The following is a 21,456-nucleotide window of genomic DNA, read 5'->3' as shown; positions in this document are numbered from 1 at the left end:
ATTTTGTGAAAATTGACACATCAGGTTCGTGATACGACGCATCACGTATCGACTATCGGAACACTAAACGTATTAGAACGCATTCAGTGTTTTAAAACCAAGCTGCCAATCAATCAAACAACATAAAAACCACCCAAAAACCTCCTAAAACAGGAATTCCCAGAGGGGGGTAAAGGGGGGAGGGGAAGGATAGCTTTAAGCAGATTGCTTGAAAGCCCTTAAAAGTTAATAACTTCAAATCACTTCATCCAGACTAAAATTTAAGAGGAAACCCCCCACTAAAGTAGCAAAAATAAAGAACACCCATCAATTGAAACATTAAAAAAAGGGAAATCCGCAAAAACGAAGGTCAAAATACCTGAAACTTGAAACCCTAGCTGAAACTCAAATGAACCCAAATAAAAAAATACACGAACAGTAATCTTCAATAAGCCAAAAAAACCGAGGTGGGTATTGCAAAATAAAAAAGAAAACACAAGAAACAAAACGTCGAAGCGAGAAAACGGCCTAGAATGGGGGAAGAAAGATAGGTTTTTGGTGGGGAACAGAATCTGAAATGAAGTTGAGCAAGGAAATGAAGCAGATGAAGTTTTAAACGTTGGGATTCGTTTGTTTTGGCGGGTAATAATTGTTAAAAGGGCAAGAAAGGGGATTTTAATTTTCCGGGAGAAAATCGGGAATTAAGCAGAAAAAGGGGTGAGGGAAGGGAACGAGATTGGGAAATTACAGGGGCACAAGAGTGATTGTCGATGCCTGGATCGAGTGTTTGGACTTTTGAACGGTGTTTGAGGGTATTTTCGTCACTATGTCTTCATCTTTGGTTTGTTCCCTTTTCATTTCGTTTGGGTTTTTTTGGGAATTATCTTATTAAAAATAAATAAATCAAAGTCAATAACTGATATTTATATATGCTTGTATGGAGTGAGTTTGATGAATTTTATGTGTAGAATATCCCATTAAATTATGTTACCAGCCAAAAAATTATTTTTTGGTAATAACTGGAAAAAAATTAAATAAAAAACCTTTTAATAATTAATTTTTCAATTTCTAATAATAAATATTAACAAGTTATATACATCATCGAAAAAAAAATAATTCAATCTAGTATTAATTTATTTACTTTAACATCATAAGTTCATTACCTTCACTCAATAAGAAACAAAAATCATAATATTTTAAACTAATTTTGAATATTGTTAAAAATACTTTTATTTTTTTTCAAAAAAAGATATTCTCAGATTTATTTTTATAAAATAATATATTTATTTTCAATACTTAATTTTCAATAAATACCAAAAATATATAATTTAGATCCTATACTTATTGAATCCAACAATTTTTTGGTACACATCGTAGAGATTGCAATCTTAACTTTCCCTCACCGCTAGCGTCAGCTCCTCATAAGAGGAGGAATTCGTTTGGAGATTCTAATAAAATCTGGACGTTCTCCGGTTGATTCATTGTCATATTCGATAGTCGGCCGCGCATCTATTTTCCTCTCGTCAAATGTGACTAACCTCGTAGACCCATCCTTCTTGCAGAATTTTCGACAGTCTTTTAGTAGTACATTCCCGAGGTGTCCCTCATCCAGTTCACCGTTAAACATATCGACTATTCTCGAGATGTTCCTCATTCGCTTCACCGTTAAACATATCGACTACCCATTTCACATCTATTTTTACGATAAGTTTTGTCGCCCCAAGAGATTTCGCAAGGATGAGGCCCTGTCTTACTCCCCAAACTTCTGCTATGGCACTGCTCGTTCTTCTAATATGCATCATAAAGCCACCCATCCAAGTGCCCTCGTCATTTCAGATTAGACCTCCCGGTGAGGCTAATCTTGTGGTCGCTTTGTACGGCCCATCCGTATTAAGAATCCAGCTGTCATCATGAGGTTCCCTCCAACTCACCCAGGTTGGTTCTTTGGTTATGTTTCTATTGGAAGCCATCAGTGTTGTATTTGTATCTCTTGCCAACTTATGTGCATAGTATGCAACTCTGCTGGGGTTTTCTTCTTTGCCACTGAAGACACTATCATTCCTATTTTTTCATAGACCCCAAATGGCAGCCTAGAAAAGTATCCCCCGTTCCAGTCTGTTTCCCAACTCTTTCTTTGAGCAACAGCTTACCTTCATCCACTTCTTGAATTCCATCGAATCAAACCGATTGTTCTGCTAGTAAGCTTGACCCACACCTGCTTCACCGTATTACATCACTGGAGGATGTGTCCTAACGACGAGTAATTTCTTTTTTTTCTCTTATATATGCACTGTTTAAAATCTTGAAGAAAAAAACAAAATTATAAGAGAATAGTATTGGATAGATTTACATGACGAAGAAAAGAATTGCTGACGGTCTAAAACCAAACCCATATTAGAATGCCCACAAAGCCCAAATTGGTGAAATAAAAAATCAAACCAAAAGAAAGAGACTTGTGGGTTATGAGTCCACCGCGTTTCTCTTGCGTCACTTTAATTGTTGCTCATGAGACCTAAATTCGATGGGTTTTGACTTGATCTGACCTAATAGGGTCGAGTTTTTTTAAAAAAATTTAGGTTCGGATCGGGTTTTTTTAAAGGTGATGTTCGGGTTGAATTCGGGTTTAGGATGAAAAATACTCAACCGACCCGACCCCAAAAAAATATAATTTTATCTTATATATTTAAGAATAATTACAATAATAGCCATCAATATATTATTATTTTTAATTAAATTACTGTTTTTTATTGAATAAAAAATAATATATTTTATTATTTTGGGTCAGATCGGGTTGGGTTCGAATTTTATCTCAAAAAGTTGGGTCGGATTTGGATCGGGTGGAAGATATATACTTTTCCGGTCGGATCGGGTGAAGGATATAAAATTTTCGGGTACTTTTCAGGTCTAATCGGGTGAAGGATATAAAATTTTCGAGTCGGGTCGGGTTGGCCGAAACCTGACCCATGCCCATCCCTATTACCAATTGATGATTGAGTAAACTACACAATTCACTACTCAACTTTCTACTTATTCCTATTTTGGCTACTTAAAATTTTTTAAAAAAAATCAATTTAATATCTAAACTTTATATATTGAATTTTTTTGTCACTCCACCGTTAAATTTGTAACGGGCATTATGACATGGCTTAATAAATTGATTTTCTATTACCAGCTTTAGTTTCACGTGTTTGACAAATGTAGCATATCATACGATTATTTTGTGATTTTTAATAGTCGAATGACTTAACAAAGAAACTTTCTATAGTTAAGGGATTATTTTGTAATTTTTAATTGTCGGAAACTCAATAATGCGGTATTTGTGTACTTCAACCTATTTATAATCAATATCAATTATATTAAATATTGAATTGTATAATTCATTTAGTTTGAATGATATTAATAATTACAATCATAATTAATTATTATAAAAAATATAATTAGTTTAACGATTAGGTTACCTCAAATTAAAACTATAATTAACTAAAAAAATTCACACAATTTATACGATGTGTCTTGAATTCGAATGTTTAATGATCTGCAACTTTAACTTTTGTCAATTTTTACCAAGACCATGGACGGAGATCGGGAGACATTTATCCTTTTTTTCCATTAAAAAGGTATAAAGATGGAAGAATGGTAAATCTCCTTTGCACTGTATAAGTAAAGTCGGAAACGCCAATGGTCTGTTGGATAGATTTTTGGAGGCTTGTCCGGATGTATCAGAGATGTCACAACCGAGAATCGCACCCCGTGCATATTGATGGGCTCAAAGTCCTCCGAGTCCTAATTCAAACGCTCAGGGACAGGAAGAAAGAGTATTTGCCGGGAAGTGATTGACTGGAAGGACGAAAACCGCAACACTGCACTGCGAGCAAGAACCAACCCCCAGATGATCAAACAACTATTAGAATGCAAGGCTGATAAGCATGTGACCAATAGGGCTGTTTTGACGGCATTGGATTACAGCACATCAACGTAATAACACAGAAAGCATTAGTATTCTGCATCATTGCTTTAACCCACAACTTTCCAACTTCAATTACAAGCTGCGAAAAGCACATGGCAAAGGCGACGTCCATGATTTTTCACGGTATGGACCGGCAAAGATCCACACTGGAAATCTTAGGACTGCTTCTAATAGCAACCTACCAAGCCACTCTCAGCCCGCCCGGTGGTGTTTGGCAAGGCAAAAACACACCACAAGATCATATAATGCCAAGGTTCTGGGAAATCGGTCATGTCCGAAATCACCTTTCTTCTTCCCTACATTCCAACCTATGTCGTCTTCATCGTAACATTTTTCCTAACATTAGCCCTCCTCAAACCTTTTCCTCTTGGTTTCAGGACCGCACTTCAAGTGCTACTATCATTCCTTGCAATATACTTCGACTAATCAATTTCTTTTATAGCGCCTACCAATATGATAAATTCAATTTTAAACCTATTTTCGATACTGATTTTTATTTTGATGGTGTTCATGTTCATTGAATATCGAGTGTAGATGCTCAGCGTTTCGATCTCGGGATGTTGGATATTCCCTCCAATTTTATTTGCTCCTTTTGTAAGAGTGCATGTGATTGTAGGATATGTAATTCAGAGATGCTTGTTATTCCTTTTCCTATATGAAATTTATTGGGAAGGAAGCATTATAATTGTAGGATATTGTTTGTCCTGTATGTTGCTTTTTATTGAGTTCGATGTTTCGTTAGTCTTTTTAGATTCTGCATACACAGTTATAATTTCGGTATACTGGTTATTCCTTAGTTTATGTCGATTCTACATAAACATTGTAAAAGTGGAGCCTTTTAATAAAGAATTATTACATTTTTTTTGTTATGGACTTATTGTTATAAAAATCTATCTTGGCATTAGTCCAAGTAATATCCGAATATAATACATATTATAAACTTTTTTTTTTAAGTAAAGCCATATTCCATACAAGATTATAACATGGTAAATATTGATGAAAACACAAATTTTTTATTATATATGTAATACAAAACAATAACACAGAATACAAAACAATATGAACATCACCCTCTTTACGTAAACAAAAGAATGTTTTTTTTTTTGGGTTTTGTAATGCTTGAGTTCTATGGCTTCCTTTGTTAATTGGCCTTTAGCAGTTTCCCTCTACCTCCCTGCTGGATTTGCAAGTTGAGTGAAGATGGCACTTTCATCCTTCCCTTCATTCAGTTCTACTTCATTGCCAAGACTATGCCCGCTCGGTTCTCTTCGGTGTCCTACACTACTATCATCTCTTGAATGGACACTTCCTTGCTCGCTCCCCCTGCTCGATCCGCCTTTCGTATTGTCCGCTGTTTCTTGCAGTTGGAGAGCGAACTCGAGGTTCCACAACACATCCCCCATGTGAGGACGATCAATCCCTTGATCGGACAAGCACTTCACCGCCGTCTCTGTAAACTTCTTTAGACATTCCGGATCGATTTTGCCTTTCAAGTTAGGGTCAATGATGCTTTCTAGAGTTCCTTGGCTGCAACAACGAAGTGCCCAATCTGCAAGGCTGACTTGTTCTTTAGGAAGACTAGGATTGAGAGGCGGTCGAGAGCATAATGCCTCGAACAAAACAACGCCGAAGGAGTAAACGTCGGATTTCTCTGTCAGTTGTTGCCTTCGGAAGTATTCGGGGTCCAAGTAACCAAAGCTACCTTTCACCACTGTGCTCACATGGCCTTGGTTCAAGTCGGGACCGGTTTTCGACAAGCCGAAGTCAGAGACTTTGGCAACCCATTTTTCATCCAAGAGAATGTTTGTGGTCTTGACGTCCCTGTGAATGATGGTGTACTTAGCTCCCGTGTGGAGATAATGAAGTCCCCTGGCTGCTCCGATACAGATTTCAAGCCTCTGTTTCCACGACAGATTCGAATTCGGTTTCTTGTTGTTGTAAATGTGTTCCCTGAAAGTACCACGGGCCATGTAATCGTAAACCAAACACATTTCGCCACCATCTTCACAGAAACCAATCAAAGACACCAAATGCTTGTGTCTCAACTTTGAAAGCATCTCGATCTCAGTTTGGAATTCGTTCACTCCTTGTTCCGACGACGGATTCGATCGTTTAATCGCCACGCTAGTACCTCCATCGACAACTCCTTTATACACCTTACCGAACCCTCCGACACCGATGACATTAGATTCGTCAAAATTCTTGGTGGCCTTCTTGATTTCGGATATGGAAAAATGGCGAGAAAGACCTTGAGCCAGTGTGGCAAGATTGTTACTATTGGATTTGCTTCCTCCAACACTGGAGTTGCCATAAACCGGTAGCCAACTAGAGGAATGTGTTTCAACACCATGGACTGTTCTCTTCTTTGTGTAGAAGAAAAGCAATAGAGCAACGGCGACAAAAGCCGCAGCCACCCCGCCGGTAGCTCCGACGACAACGTAATCGGTCTTGGGCTCAGAAAAGGACCTAGCCTCGTTCTCGGTTTGAAGCATCATCTCGGAAGGTTCGGGATTTTTTCCCGCAAAACTCTTGGTCCCATCATTTAACTTGAAAATCTCGAGTCCATTGAGAAAAGCATCATAAAACTGTGGCTTTGATTCCGTAGATGGGACCCCTTCAAGCTTTATGCTGTCATTAGTGACAGCTATTCCGTAATCTATGATCAATGGAACCCCCTTTCCCTTTGCCAAAGCAATCACATCAAGTCCCTCGGATTGAGTTGTATCATTATTGATGTAAAACTTGGAAGCTCTCATGTTGTCCTTCTCGAATTGAAACTCACAGAAGTGCAGTCTCACCATATATGTGAAATTGGGATCAACATGGAACACCCACGTCAGGTTGTGCATCAAGTTCATCTTATTATCCCTCCCCATTGATCTTGATGTCCTGTAAACATCTTCCGGAGCCGAAGCCGTCAACACGTTCCGGTAATCGATCCGAACATCCTTAGCAGCTTGATTAGTGACTCCAATGGAAGCACCAAAAATATAAGGCTCATCATAGAACCAACTTCTCAAAAGGCCACTAACATCTTTACCCGGAGGAATGGTTTGTCCACCAACATTCAGCCTAAACATCAACTCCATATTCTCCAACGAGGCGTCGATGACGTTCCCGCCATTAATGTCGTTACCGTAACCTATCAAACTCATCATCCCAAATAAGTCCGGCATCGCGATCAGTTCGATCCCGTTGATGAAAGCGAAAGTGTTGGAATAGTTAGCCGAAGGTGTGAAAGTGATCTCTAAAGATTCGGAATCCGAAGGTGCCAAGGAATACTCCTTGACGATATAAGCCTGTGTGAGCGCTTGACATGTGATGGCGGCACTGAAATTGTTCATTAACTTGAGATCTCCGGCGGTGACGGCGAAGTAGGAATTGGAGACGTTGAAATTCGCGTAAGTGGAAGGATAAAAATGGAACCTGAGAAGGTAACGCTGCTTTGATTTGATGGAGAACTTGTAGGTTGCTGGGGATTTGATGATCCTGGCATTCATATACGGCACCGTCGAAAGAAGAGAAGGGTCTTGATATCCAGCTTGAACTTGAACTGAATCTCCAGATGAAGCCAGATATTTGGAATCTTCTACCCATGTTCTTCCATCTTCATCTTTGCCTCCCTTTGCCCCACAATCAATAGCCAAAGACTGGCTTGAAACAAGAACAGCATTGAAAATGAGAGAAAACCCAACAACTGAAATCACAATATAGTTCATGTTTTTCATGGAGAGAGTCCAAAATCCCAGGAAAAATAAAACAGTCAAGAAACCTTCAATGGAGGCGTACAGGAAAACAAAGGAAGACGAAAAAAGAAATTTTTTAAAAAACAACAAACAGCTCTCCTGTACGCCTGAAAAGGCTAATTTTCTTTTTCGTCTGTTCTTTGAAGTAAAATGGGATTAACCTAATCCATCTCTATACTCCCATGGGAACTCAAACATTGCCAAAGACTCCTGATGATTATTATTTTTCCTGGGATTAAAGGAATCAATCCAGGAAAAAAGAAGAAGGGTTTATTATCTTTTGTATTATTGTTTCATTTTTTAGTTTTTCTTCAATTTCTTTTTCCTGTTTTGATTTCCATTTTACTGGTTCAAACCTGATGATTGATTGTTACAAAATTAGTTGGAAATCGATGATTGAGAGTGAGAAACGTATTTCATCGGTTCTAAATTGTTTGAATTCCATTTTAATTGCTAAACATGTTTTTTTTCGTTTAAATATACAAAAGTTGTCTAATTTAGATTCGTTTTTCCATTTTAATACTTAATGTTTATTTCGTTTCAGTTTAATGTCTAATGTTTCATTCCGTTACTTAAAATGGGTCATGTCGTGACGGACTGTTAATTTTCTTCGTTAAGTAACACATATCACAATATGATAATTTAAAAAAAATTATAAAATTAAAAAATAATATATATATATATATATATATATATATTTTTTTTTTTAATAAAAAAACACATAAATTTCAAAATAATCTAAAACTTTAAAAACCTTCGTTTCAACCTCTAAACCCATCCGATCGCCGCTCTTTGTCGTCTACGAAGCTTCACCCAACTTACCTCCTCCTGCGACCAAAACTCTTACGAAATCATCATAACTGATCCATTTACCTTCCTCATCCCGAATTACTCCCCCACACGAGGTTGTCCCTAGATTGGTGTGTCTCGCTCCATCAGAATTCAACTTAAACCACCCCTCAGCAGGTACTTGTCACGCTCCATTATGCTGGTTACTCGAAGAACACTGTACCATTCTTGGACTCGAGAATAACCGATAATTCACCATCTCATTCACCAGCCGATTATTTCAGTATAAAATGTTCTCTCCAGCAACAAAATCTTCATAAAAAAGCAAGCTATACCGCCTTGCCCATAAACTCCAAATAATGGCACCAAACCGCAAATCCCAGTGCTCATCTCTACGAGAGAAGTATCCAAGTTGAGTAATATTACGTTGAATCCAAGGAAATAAATCCATGTGCATGAATTCCCTATAATGCTCCGGTCTAACTACAGCGAGCCAAGTAGATTTCGCCGCAGGGCAGTCCCTTAGAACATGTAATGTCGATTCCAGGGTACCCCCACACATCGCATAGCTGACATCCGAGGTAAGATGTCTCCGAGCTCGCTCTTCATTCGAAAGCAGCCTTCCTTTACAAATTAACCACAATAACATTCTAATCCTAGGGAGGCCCTTATGTATAAAATCCCATGAAATCGTACCTTGAATTTTAACCGTTCTATGTTATATTTTAAATTAATAATTTAATTATTAAATCTAACTTTCATCTTTAATTTACTATTTATAATTGGGCTCTCCTTGATTTTTCATATTGGTTACGTCTTGAATGCATATTTCAAACACCTTATAATAATATTCAAACTCAAAAAGAATAACTGATTAAGATTTAAGTCTTTTAAGCTATTTATTTTACGTAAATGAAAGATCATATTCTTATAATATTCATATATATTTTACAAAAGAAAATTAGCATGTAAAAATCTGAAACAGACGTATGAATTTTTGTAGATGATAAATTTGTAAAATTTAAAAAAAATAAAAATAAACTATTAATAAAAAAGTATAATTAAAAAATATAAAATATAAGAAAATTTAAGACACAATGGTGCCCCACCCACTTCACCTTCAGTCCATCGACTTGAAACTAGATACAATTTGCAGGATTCTGTTGCAAAAAGTACAGAAACATAAATGTGTCGTAGTCCTGTGATTTTAGGGTTCCCCCCCCCCCCCCGCCTTACACCATCCGAAAATGCTGCTGAGCAGTATAAAAACAGTATATAAGGTAAACAAGTCTATATAAAAAGGAAAAGAATCTAACAAGAATGTAGTTGAGCTTCTACCAAACATTCCAATGTCCAAAAATGGGTTTTTTAACTCGCTAATTATAAACATATTGTTGGAGGAATTTGCAAAATCGACAGTTATAAATGAATGGTGGAATAACAAATCAAATCCTTAACAGATGCTAACCCTTAGTTTTTCCATTAAAGCTCTCTAAAATCCTAACCAGATCAACCTGGTTGGGCTGGTGTTGTTTCATTAACCAATTCGAAAGTTAATAAGGAGAAGAAGAGAAAAAACAAACAAACAAATCCCGAAAATCTGCAATATATAGCTATTTTATATTCGTCCAGAAACCCACCCTCGTCCCTCACTTTTCATCGGCTGTTTTTTTTCCAGTTTACCGTGGCCACCAAGAGACAATAAGCTTCTGTTTTTGTTCCATTTATTAGGGACAAGATAGGAGACAAAGAAGCTTATTGTTTTCTTTCTTTTTTTTGGGTTTCGTTTTTTTTTGGGTTGATTGTAGATTAAGAAAACTAATTAGTGAAAAGGAAAAAAAAATGGTGGACGTATCATCTTCATCATCAACATCGTTATACGAATCCGATACCGAAGAACTTCAGCATATGCCCTTGAAGCCAGTGATGAAAAGCAACCGATGTTTATCGAAGCAGTTATCGATGTGTGAGACGTCTCGAGACATCGATTGGGAGCGAAGGAACCGGATCCTTCGTCAGGAAAGAGGTAAGAACACCGAGGAACAGCAACGGATGATAGGGGTGCCGTCTTTGATGAAAAACAGGAGATACCTATCCAAGCAATTATCGATGTTGGAAACTTCCAGGGACATTGCGTGGGAGAGAAGGCGATGCCAGATTCTTCGTCAGGAGAAAGGGAAAACCGGGATCGCAGAACGGAATGGGATAACCGATGAAGACTTGAATGAACTAAAAGGTTGCATTGAGCTCGGATTCGGATTCAACGAGGAAGAAGGCCAAAAGCTTTGCAATACGTTGCCTGCGTTAGACCTCTATTTTGCTGTAAATCGTCAGCTCTCTCCTAGCCCGGTTTCGACACCTCATAGCCGACGATCATCATCGGTATCATCGTTAAGGTCATCTTCTTTTGGAAGTCCCAAGAGTGATCAAGATTGGAAAATTTGCAGCCCCGGTAAATGTCTCAATGTCTGAACTACAAAAAAGTGAAATGAAATATTAAGCAAAGTACCATCGTATGTGAACGGCAACTTTAACACTTGGGTTCATGCAATCACCTTTAAAGTGATAGTATTAAGAAAGTTTGGAACTTTTATTTTTTTAGTATGGGGATGATTATCATCTCTTTATAGTATTTCTTAACTATCGACAATGCACACACATCTTACAGACATAAATGCTCGAGTCTAAGACCTTTAAGAAAAATAACATTCTCTATTACCATTCAATGAACTTCGAAAGTTTGGAATTTTAAATTTCCGAATCATAGACACCTTTCATATTGATACGAAAAATAAGCTAAAGTTGATTGGGTTGCTTGCAATGTTTATTAAATGCTACAATTTCCAAATTACAGGGGAAGATCCACAGCAAGTGAAGACAAAGCTTAGGCATTGGGCGCAAGCAGTGGCATGCTCCGTGATGCAGTCATCTTTAAGTAGTGGGGTTGGCTTTGTACAGGTCTAGAGTCGGAAGAAAAAAAATGAAAAGAAAAAGCCAGGAAACAGAGAGAAATTGACTTCATTATTTTAGGATATTCAATGAATAAAAAATGCGTAATCAAGGAAAACGGTGCTGCATCTCTGGACGTGAAGAAAAGTTTGGTTATAAAGAGGTTACTGCTGAACGACCCCGAGATTTATGACCAATTTTCAATATATGATTTGACTATTTCTTGCAACACCTCTGTTTGAAACCTGGGGATTTTTTCTTCATGTATATGCCACTCCAAAGTGATATATTGATCCTGCTAATAAGCAATTTAACAACAGCTCCATCCATCAGTTTAGTGTTAAATAAAGTCCTATCAAGAACTAGCATCATAGTTGAACCGGAGAAACCCGAAAATTTCAAAAGTTGGTTCATACATGATCCAACACTTTAAAAAGTTTCTAGTATAAGATAGTGAAGCAACAATTTCAAAAGTTCATTTCATTCATAGATCTGTCTATAGGTTTATGTCAAAGAGGAAATCCCGGAGGAGAATAGGGTGACAAACCTTAAAATCGAAATAAAAGATGGCTAATGCTCTAATATCAATCACAAAGCAAGTAGTAATCAAACTTGGAGGAAAAGGAAAACAAACTGAGGGTATTAATCCTCTTCTAGGTTGATGGAGTCCTTGAACTTCCCATACAAAACCTTCTTCAACTCGCCCATTTGTGCCACTACTGATTCTTTCTCCTCCTCAAATTTTTCTAAGTTCTTGCTGCTCACTTCCTTCATCTCTTCTATCCTGGTCTCCACTTCCTCCTTGGGGACATGAGCAAAGACTTCTCCAATTTGGAACCGTACTACGTCCTCGTCAGTTAGAATCAACTCGTTACTAGCATCCTCTAGGTTATCGATTGTTTCCTGAGAAAACCAAAAGAAAAGAAAAAAGAAAACTATGGTCAGAATATGTAAACTCATATGATTGTACTCACATTTCAATGGAGTTAAAACAGCAATTTGAATGAATCTGAACAGCTTCCAAAACATGAAAACGACGGCAATGATTGCAATTTGGTCAGATGCAACTAGTTTTAGTAAAAGGAGAGTCGAAGACAAAGTTTAAGACTAATCAATGAGAAGATGCAGTTTCAGTTTTTCCTTCCTTGAAAAAAAAACAAGAACACGAATTTCAATTTTCACAAATACCGAAAGAAATTTCAAATTCACAAGAAAATAGACATCCATGAATTCAATAAATAATCACGAATGTTATATTTATGTGTTTTAGCACACAATTTACAATTCTTGATATCCAAATTCATCTTCTGAGAGTGAAGCTCCCGAAAGGGATTTAACCGATTGGGACAAAATAATATCCACTAGTAGCAAGGGAATTTGCAAGAGGGGAAAGGATATTGCAGAAGAAAAGAAGAGATTTAAGAGTTGAGAGGAGACATTATATCAGTATTGACATTAATGCCAGTTCCTAATTTGGGCAGGTAACATTATCCAATCTACCAGAAATCAGTTTGTTTTTTCCACAATCCCACGGAAGCAAAGGAATTCTCAAAAATATAAGTGAATCAGCAAAATCAATTCTACATCTCAGATATTTAAGATAAGGATAAATGAAACATATAGTGAAAGTAAAAAAACAACCTTTTTTCGCCCAAAATGAAATGATGCATGGAGAAATTCAATTTAGTGTTTTCCTTTATTTTTGTGCGTGTTTGTTAAAAATAACCAAGTTTTAATCCAACAAAGCAATCACTAGCAAACAAACTTAACCATCAAGTTAGCCAAAAATGAAACTGAGTTTTCTGTAAACCTGACGACCCACCCACATCAAAACAAACTAAATATTCAATATCCAAAAGGAAAAATACATACCTTGACAAACTTGATTTCATCTTCCAGCTCATGAAATCGATTGTTTAATCTTCCAAATTTGTTAATGTTCTGCTGGTCTTCCCAGGTAACGTCCGTCTCAGATGCTCCAGTACCCTTGGGGATCATTTTTTTCGTTTTAGAATCGCAAAATAAATGAGAAGGACGAAGAAACAAACAAAAGATTTAACTAAGATAAGGGTTTTTGAAGAATACCCATACCTGTTGCATGTTTGGATCGATTGATGTTTCTGAATAACCACCAGAGCAGCTCCCTCTCTCGGATTTTCAACAACTCGAAGCGACTCAATATCGGGTTCTTTTTTTCAGCTTTTGAACCCGACAATTATGGGCTTGTCTATTCAATAACGTGATTGGGCTTCTTCACTTGAATTTTATGCTAGTCTACGTGGTCGGTCATTTTTCAATTATAAGGTCCAAGTTGTTCGAAATTATTTCGGGTTTAAATTAAATTCGATTTTGGTTTAATTTAGGTTAGATTATATTTATTTTAGATCTATAATAAGTTGAATCAAGTCATTATCAGTTCAGGTTAATATTAAATTAGGTCTATATTAATTTTAAATTAATTAAATAGTTGAATTTTTAAGTCATTTCGAGTTTAATTGAGTACAAGTTCAATCAGTTATATATAAAATTATTGACATATTTATATAAAAATGTGTCTTTTTGTTTATCAATCCTTTTATTTTGATTCAATTTCAACTTTTAATCATTCAACCATTCACCGTTTCAAATTCAGCATCATCAATAAAAAAATTAATGTAACCAAGTTTTATATGTAATAGCAATTAATGTAGACATTGGACTTGATTTATAATTACATATCATTCTTGTATGAGACTTATTTATTTCATATTAATTTGTATTTGTAAAGAAAGGGTCAAGCTTTTTTTAGATGAATATGAATTCTATTGTCAGAAAACCAATCAACTTGTACAAACAAAGAATAAATCACAACCATCTATACATTCAAACCCCACACTCCACGGCTATGACTATATAATTGACTCAATTTACAAGATTTCATGTTGAAGACACTCAAATTCGTCCACCCATATTACGCTATATATATATATTATCATATTATAATACATATAATTGTTTGTTGATTTATTTGGGTACAGGTCCAATGAAAGACAATTTACAAGCCATTTGCAGCAACCCGGGCCCAGTGCAGCAGCCCAGTCTCGACCCAGTAGACCAACGACCCACACCAAATCAGCTAGGGTTTTGAAACCCTAGCTTTTCATCCCATTCCAGCGCCGTTTTGGCCGGTCAACGCTACAACTGTCCCCGAAGTTCCCACGCCTCCAACTTCCCGATTCCTCCGGCGCAAGGAAAGCATACGAAGCCAACCACCAACAACAAGCAAGGCAACGTGTTAGTTTAGGACTTCAACAACCAAACCGAGTTTTACTCGGATTAAAACTCTAAAGTAGGCTTGTATAAATACATGTAACTAGAACACTCAGGGGGGATCTTTTTTTTTTACACTGGACGAACACACGAGATCATCACGACAGCCCGCACATACAAACATTACGAGGGTTCATTAGTGAAATACAAGCAAAGTAACTTCAGAGATCGACATTTTGTAATCGTTTCGTAGCAAAATAAAGGGTAAAAGTTTCGTACCTTTCTTGTTTACTTTGTATGTATGTATTTCCTTCACTCTGGTTTGATTCTAAACGACAAAAAACGTTTTGGCCGAGGACCAAGGGGGTTGCTTTCGAAGCTATTTTGCTAGATCTACGCGACCCCGAGGCCCGTTTAAAAAAACTAGTTGGATTTTTGTAACCTACGCAAGAAGACCTTTCAAAAAAACAAAAGCTTTTTCATTTTCGCCGCCGAGGACCGCGGTCAGCGCCGTTCGCGGTGGCCGACGAGGCGGCATACGGTGGCCGGAGTCTGGGAACTACGGCGGCGTTCATGTGTTCATCAAGAACACATGAACCAAGCAGAGAAAAAGAGAGAAATGGGGAAGGACTCGGCTTGGAGAAGAGAGAAATGAATATTTTGATAAAAAATTTGATTTTTATACTTAAACCATCCGCGTGTTTCTATCTAAAATAGGGTAAACTACCCTTTTGATCCCTGTTACCTCGAAAAGAGCCGTTTTCCCCCCTCAAATCGAAATTAACCCTTAATGTTGCTTTGGAATTTCGACCTCAAGCCTGCAGTTCTTTCATTTTAGTCCTTTCTCTGGATTTTAATTTTAATTATCTTTTTATATTAATATATAATATCTATATATATTTTATATTATTATTAGTTTTTACACTCGTATATATGTATTATTAGTATAGTATTATTTCACTTATATGTTATATTATATATATATATATGTATATATGTACACATTTTGTATTTTACCCTATTTCTTTACTTCTTTATTATTATATTTATTTACATTATTTATTTTTTCTATTATTATTATATTTTTTCCTCCCTCTTATATTTAGCTATTATATATATATGGTATTAATGTTATTATATGTTTTTATTAACTTTATTTGTTTTACTTTATACGCTATTATTTTACAATTTTTTTTTTTAGTTTTTCTATTATTGTTATATATATATTTTCTTATTTTATTTTCATTATTTTTTATTTTATATGTACATATTTGATTATGGTGATTTATTTTAGTTTTTAGTTTTTTATTTATTTATTACTATTATATATATCTTCTTTTTATTTTTCCCATTGTTTATATCTTTATCATTATTACCATCATATACATTCTTTTTATATTCTATATTCTCCTCATCTTATTTGTTTTCCATTTTACCTTAGGTGTTTTATTTGCATTCCTTATCTAATATATGTCTTGATCTTCTAAGGGTACAATTTAAGCAATCTAAGGTAAGTAATTTGGATCGTCATTTTACATTTTAATTTAAATTTACAACTTTCTTAATTAAAGACAACTGGAAATTACATAATACCGAAAGGGCAGTTCAAGGGTGCTAATCCTTCCTTAGCTGTAACCGACTCCCGAATCCGACATATCTTTGGTAAGACGCAGATCAGGTAAGGTATAAGGTATCCGATTAACCTATTTATTTTTAAATAAATAATCGGTGGCGACTCCAATCCATTTTTCAAGTCGAAGCCCAATTCCGGGCCCAACCGAAAGACGGTTGCGACAGCTTGGCGACTCCGCTGGGGACGCAGGTAAGCGAGTCAGGCTAAGGTAATTTCTAGTTGTCTTTTTAACGAAAAGGGTAAGTTTGGATTTTAAGATAATTTTTCGATCCTTATTACTTACTTTTGATTACATTTTCGAGTAAATAGTTGTACTGACTGTTTTCTAATGATTTCAGCTTTATAAACTTTTTCATCTAAGGCTCTATACCCGAGCTCCGAACCCGTTTTAAGTGGGGGTGAAAGCGACGCCTTCGTGTGAATTTATTCACCGTATGGGCCTAGCAAGTAGCCTTCGGGATTCATATACCTTATGCCTTCGTGTGAATTTATTCTCCGTATGGGCATAAGGGAATGTGTCCTCTCGAGTTTAACTTAGTCCGCACAAGCCTGTGATGGGTTTCGGACTAAGGGTCTGGTCGGTCCAAGGGGGCGCCAGCAAGGAGAACTCGAGTACCGTTTTTAGAACCTAAACCGGGAGACTTTGAATAAATAGAGCCTACCCCAAAACCACATTCTAAAACCTAGGACATTTCTTTCCTAACCTTTTTTTCGTGTCCTTATGATTTTTTTTCCTTTACCATTTTTTTTCTTCTATTTTACTAACCTTTTTGCCTTTGTGTTTGTTTTTAGCATTTGCATCGTAACAAGAGGCCATTGATCCCTAAAAAGGTGTTTATTAAAACTCAAATAATCTGAATTCATGGACAAAGGTGTTGTAATACAAGAGATTGAAAACGCTGAAGCACGACTATGGTCCGAGAAGACTCAAAGTGAAAAGGGAGACAGTCTTCAAGGAAGCTATGTGTCAGAGTTGGTTCGTTACACCCCTGTCAGCCTGAAACAGAATAATGTCCAAGAGCTGCGAAACATTTGGGACAGTTGGAAGAATGACAGAAAGCAGAAGTTCAGCCAACGATATGGTGATATCGCCCTCTTGCTCCATGTCAAGACTGATGAGCCCTTACTCCGAGCATTAATTCAATTCTGGAACCCGGGATATAGTTGTTTCACCTTTAACCAGGAAGACATGGTGCCTACTATCGAAGAATACACTACACTGCTGCATTGTGAAAGCATCAAGCTTGAGCGAGCCTACATTAAACACATCAAAAGCCAACCCTTCAAGAATGCACTGGCCAAAGTTGCAGGAGTAGATGAGAAATGGGTAATCGATCGGACTCAGCGTAGAGGCAGTGGAGAAGGAATTGAATGGATCCACATAAAGCAACTAATGAAAAACCACCCTGATGAGTGGAAGACTATAGACCTTTTCGCATTGGGTCTGTACGGTTTGATTATCTTTCCTAAAGCTTTGGGGTGCATTGACGCTGCCGTGGTGGAACTATTTGAGCAACTTTCTAAACGAGTTAACCCAGCACCAACCATCTTGGCCGAGACCTTTCGATCTCTCAACCATTGCCGAAGAACGGGCGGAGGAAGATTCACCGGGTGCATCCAGCTCCTTCAGGTCTGGATTCACAGCCACTTCTGGAAGACTAACGGGGTTGCCTACCGCCGTTTCAGCACCACCTATTCACCTCTAGGTGAATTTATCACCCTAAAATGGCATGAAGGCGTCTCGAAGGAAAAATGGATAAGGGTCTTTACGCATCTTCAGGACCGGGATATTGTCTGGAGAGCCCCCTGGCTATTTCTCAGTGACGTTCTTTTCCGATGTGGTGACTCTGACACTGTGACCTTACTTGGACTTTGGGGAGCAGTCGGGTATGCTCCACTATTAGCACTTAGACAGTACGGAGCACGTCAGTTTGTCCCAGCAACATGCGGGTTGGCTAGGTCAGAGTTTGAGTATCACGGCGACAGCTATAAGAAGATGATCAAAGAAGCAGCCGATTCGTGGAGGAAAGTATTCTGGATGGATGTTGTAGCTGCCAGAAGCATACTCACTCCGGATTATGTGGAGTGGCGAAGATTAAGAAAGAATGACAACATCCCTGTGCCAGACTGTGATGACACCCGGACCATGGAAGAACATCTCAGGCATGTCCCTTCTGAACTCGAGATAGCCAAGACCGAGTTTGAAGCCGTGAATAATGAGCTGAAGCAAAGGATAAAGGAACTTGAAGCTGAACGTTATCAGTGGAAGCTTGATGCTGACTCTCAGAAAGATCGGGCAGAAAAACTGGAAAAAGAACAAAAAAGAGTCCGTTTTGAGCTCGAAGACTTGAGAAAGGGGTATCAAGATAAGGTCAAGGATAACTCCAAGTTGAAGGTAACCTCTGAATACTGGAAAGACGAGGCTCATAGCCTGAAAAGGAAGTTTGAGGGGCCTGATGAGAAAGCTTGGAAGGAACAGATGAAGACTGCCCAAAGACGCTTGGCAGATAGTCAATATCAGAACCAGCGCTTGAGAGTTCGGATAGCTGACTTAGAAAAACAACATGAGAAAGATAGCAAGACAATAGCTGAGTTAGAAGCTATTGTAGATGGGTTCAAGAGACAAGCAAACGAGCTTCAGATAGTGCCTTTCGACGGAGGATTACAATGGCGTTTCCGTTGGGAACAAGCACAGCGAAGGGTGAGGGCCCGAGACGCAACCATACGAGATTTCCTGGATCAAGTGCAAAAAGCAGCCCGTCATCTTCACGGCCTAGCAAGGGAAGCTGGTGTGGTTCGACAAGGCATTCAACCAGTGTCAGATGAAGGCAGAAGACTTGTCAACCTACTGGAAGCTGTCCAGGGTCTAGAAGATTTAGTCCGAATGTACCTTTAATTTGTTTTTATGTCTCTTAAAAAGATAAGACATTTTTGTCTGAACAATGGTTATTTATAATAATGAGCACTTTTCTGGATCAATGCCTCCAATTGCATACATCATGCATTACATTTCTTGCATTTTATATTTCATGTCTGTTTATTTTATATTTTTTTCCATGTTTTTACATTCGTATTAACTAACAAAACATGTCTCAGACACCGAGCTTACCACCGCAAGCATCAGATACACATCACCCACACAATACTCGAGCAAAAAAGAGACAGATGGAAGCCAGAATAGAGAAGATCGAAGAAAACATGGCAAGACTTCAAAAGGAACTAGAAGATAAGATGGCTCAGAATAGTGAAAGTACTCTTGAGTCCATCAAGAAAAATCAGGAGTCCTTGGTCGACCAAATCGTAGCCAAGTTGTCGGGTCTACAGCAAGCTAGTGCATCAGGGGGCATCTCTTCCGAGGGGGTGGCCATACCACCAACCCCGCAAGTGGTTCTCTCACCCGGAATATTACCCGGGGACGCATCTGCTACTAAAGGGAAAACAGCACTACCCGGGGACTCATTCGTTACCAAAGCGAAAGTTGCACCTGCTGTAAAGATACAAACTTCTACAATCATCCCTGATGATCATCCAGATGATTATCATGTCCCAGACTTTGATGAGGAAGATAAAGCCAAAAAGATGGAAGAAAAGATAAAAATATTAGAAGATCAAATAAAGATGGTCCAGGGAGACCATGATTATTATGGAGTAGACGCAATGGAGCTGAGCCTAGTTCCAGACTTGGTGCTTCCACCAAAGTTTAAAGTTCCAGAGTTTGAGAAGTTCGACGGGAACAGTTGCCCTTCAGCCCATATCACTATGTTCTGTCGAAAGATGACAGGATATGGCGGGAATGACCAACTCCTGATCCATTGCTTTCAGGAGAGCCTGTCCGGTTCAGCTATTCGTTGGTCCAATCAGCTTAGTCGAACTCATATCAAGACGTGGAAAGACTTAGCCAAGTCTTTCTTGGAGCAGTATAAGCATATCAACGATATGAGACCAGACCGAGTTATGTTACAAAGCCTGGAGAAGAAACACAATGAGAGTTTCCGACAGTACGCACAGAGGTGGAGGGATTTATCTGTGCAAGTTCATCCACCCTTGGATGAAAAGGAAACAAGAAAGCTGTTTGTACAGACCTTGAAGGCACCTTACTTCGGGCACTTGGTAGCAATCACGTCGGGAAGTTTCTCAGATTTAGTCATGGCCGGTGAAATGATCGAGTTGGCCATTAAACAAGGAAAGATCGAGGGAGGAGACTCCAGTAAAAAACCTTCCATGAAGAACAAAGAGCGAGAGATCAACAATGTAAACACCTACAGTGTCAGCAAGGGGGTTACGATCTCAAGCTCAAATTCCACAGCAGCTGTACCATCCGGTACTTCTAGACAGAACCAGAGAGAACCAAGAAAAGAAAGGGAAAGGGAGCAGTTTGACCCCATTCCCATGACGTATAAAGAATTATACCAACAGCTCTTCGACACTCATGCAGTGTCGCCTTATCCTATGAATCCAATAAATCCCCCTTACCCGAAATGGTATGACGAGAGCGCTCACTGCGAATACCATGGCGGTGTGCAGGGGCATTCGATTGAAAGTTGTCTCGCATTCAAGAGACTTGTGCAACGAATGAAAAACAAGAATTGGATCACTTTCAACTCCGGAGCACCAAACGTCGCCCAGAATCCCTTGCCCAATCATCAGGAGACAGGAATCAATGCCATTACTACTGAAGGGAGAAGGAGAATTAAATCAAGTGTTTCGGAAATTAAATCTCCTTTGGCTTGGGTATGGAGCCAAATGGTAAAGGAAGGATTTCTTGCACCATATCCAGATAGGACAGAAGATGAAGACGGTAACCATTGTTGTTACCACAACAAAGAAGGGCATAAAGTGCAAGGTTGCCCAGAGTTCAGATTGTTAGTCCAGCTCATGATGGATCGAAAGGAGCTGGAGTTTTATGAAGAAATTCAAGAGTCCTTGGAAGCAGATGTTTGTACCACTGGAGAATCATCAGATAGAAAATTGGGTAGGGGTAGTCCTTTGATAATTACCCCTAAGGCAAGTATGACAGTGACAACACAAGCCAAAGTGGTAATCTCCGCACCTCGGCATTTTCAATATAAGGACAATCGGCAAGTGCCATGGAAGTACGAGTGTCAGGTGAGTACTTCCGGAGGAGGTAATAGTAAAGTGGGGCA

At 38.1% G+C, this 21,456-nt stretch overlaps 3 protein-coding genes across 3 annotated transcripts; 1 reads left to right on the top strand and 2 right to left on the bottom strand.

Annotated features, from left to right (window-relative positions):
* Nucleotides 1–5,042: 5,042 nt before the first annotated feature.
* Nucleotides 5,043–8,029, bottom strand: LOC120162650 (receptor-like protein kinase ANXUR1). The gene has a single exon (XM_039172761.1). The coding sequence runs from the start codon at nt 7,672–7,674 to the stop codon at nt 5,113–5,115; it is 2,562 nt and encodes an 853-aa protein (XP_039028692.1). The 5' UTR covers nt 7,675–8,029; the 3' UTR covers nt 5,043–5,112.
* Nucleotides 8,030–10,323: 2,294 nt separating this feature from the next.
* LOC120162711 lies at nt 10,324–11,445 on the top strand. Its single transcript, XM_039172809.1, has 2 exons — nt 10,324–10,933; nt 11,336–11,445. The coding sequence occupies exons 1-2, from the start codon at nt 10,324–10,326 to the stop codon at nt 11,443–11,445; spliced, it is 720 nt and encodes a 239-aa protein (XP_039028740.1).
* A 441-nt stretch (nt 11,446–11,886) lies between these two features.
* LOC120162735 (probable prefoldin subunit 4) lies at nt 11,887–13,626 on the bottom strand. The gene is made up of 3 exons (XM_039172820.1): nt 13,522–13,626; nt 13,303–13,416; nt 11,887–12,333 (listed from the first exon to the last, which is right to left on the bottom strand). The coding sequence occupies exons 1-3, from the start codon at nt 13,528–13,530 to the stop codon at nt 12,073–12,075; spliced, it is 384 nt and encodes a 127-aa protein (XP_039028751.1). The 5' UTR covers nt 13,531–13,626; the 3' UTR covers nt 11,887–12,072.
* Between the last annotated feature and the right edge of the window lie 7,830 nt (nt 13,627–21,456).

This window comes from Hibiscus syriacus, unplaced genomic scaffold (genome assembly GCF_006381635.1).
Source record: "Hibiscus syriacus cultivar Baekdansim isolate YM2019G1 unplaced genomic scaffold, ASM638163v2 tig00111403_pilon, whole genome shotgun sequence".
Classification (NCBI taxonomy): Eukaryota; Viridiplantae; Streptophyta; class Magnoliopsida; order Malvales; family Malvaceae; genus Hibiscus; species Hibiscus syriacus.
The sequence above is the reverse complement of the archived record's forward strand: the minus strand, read 5'-3'. Positions and strand labels throughout refer to the sequence as shown.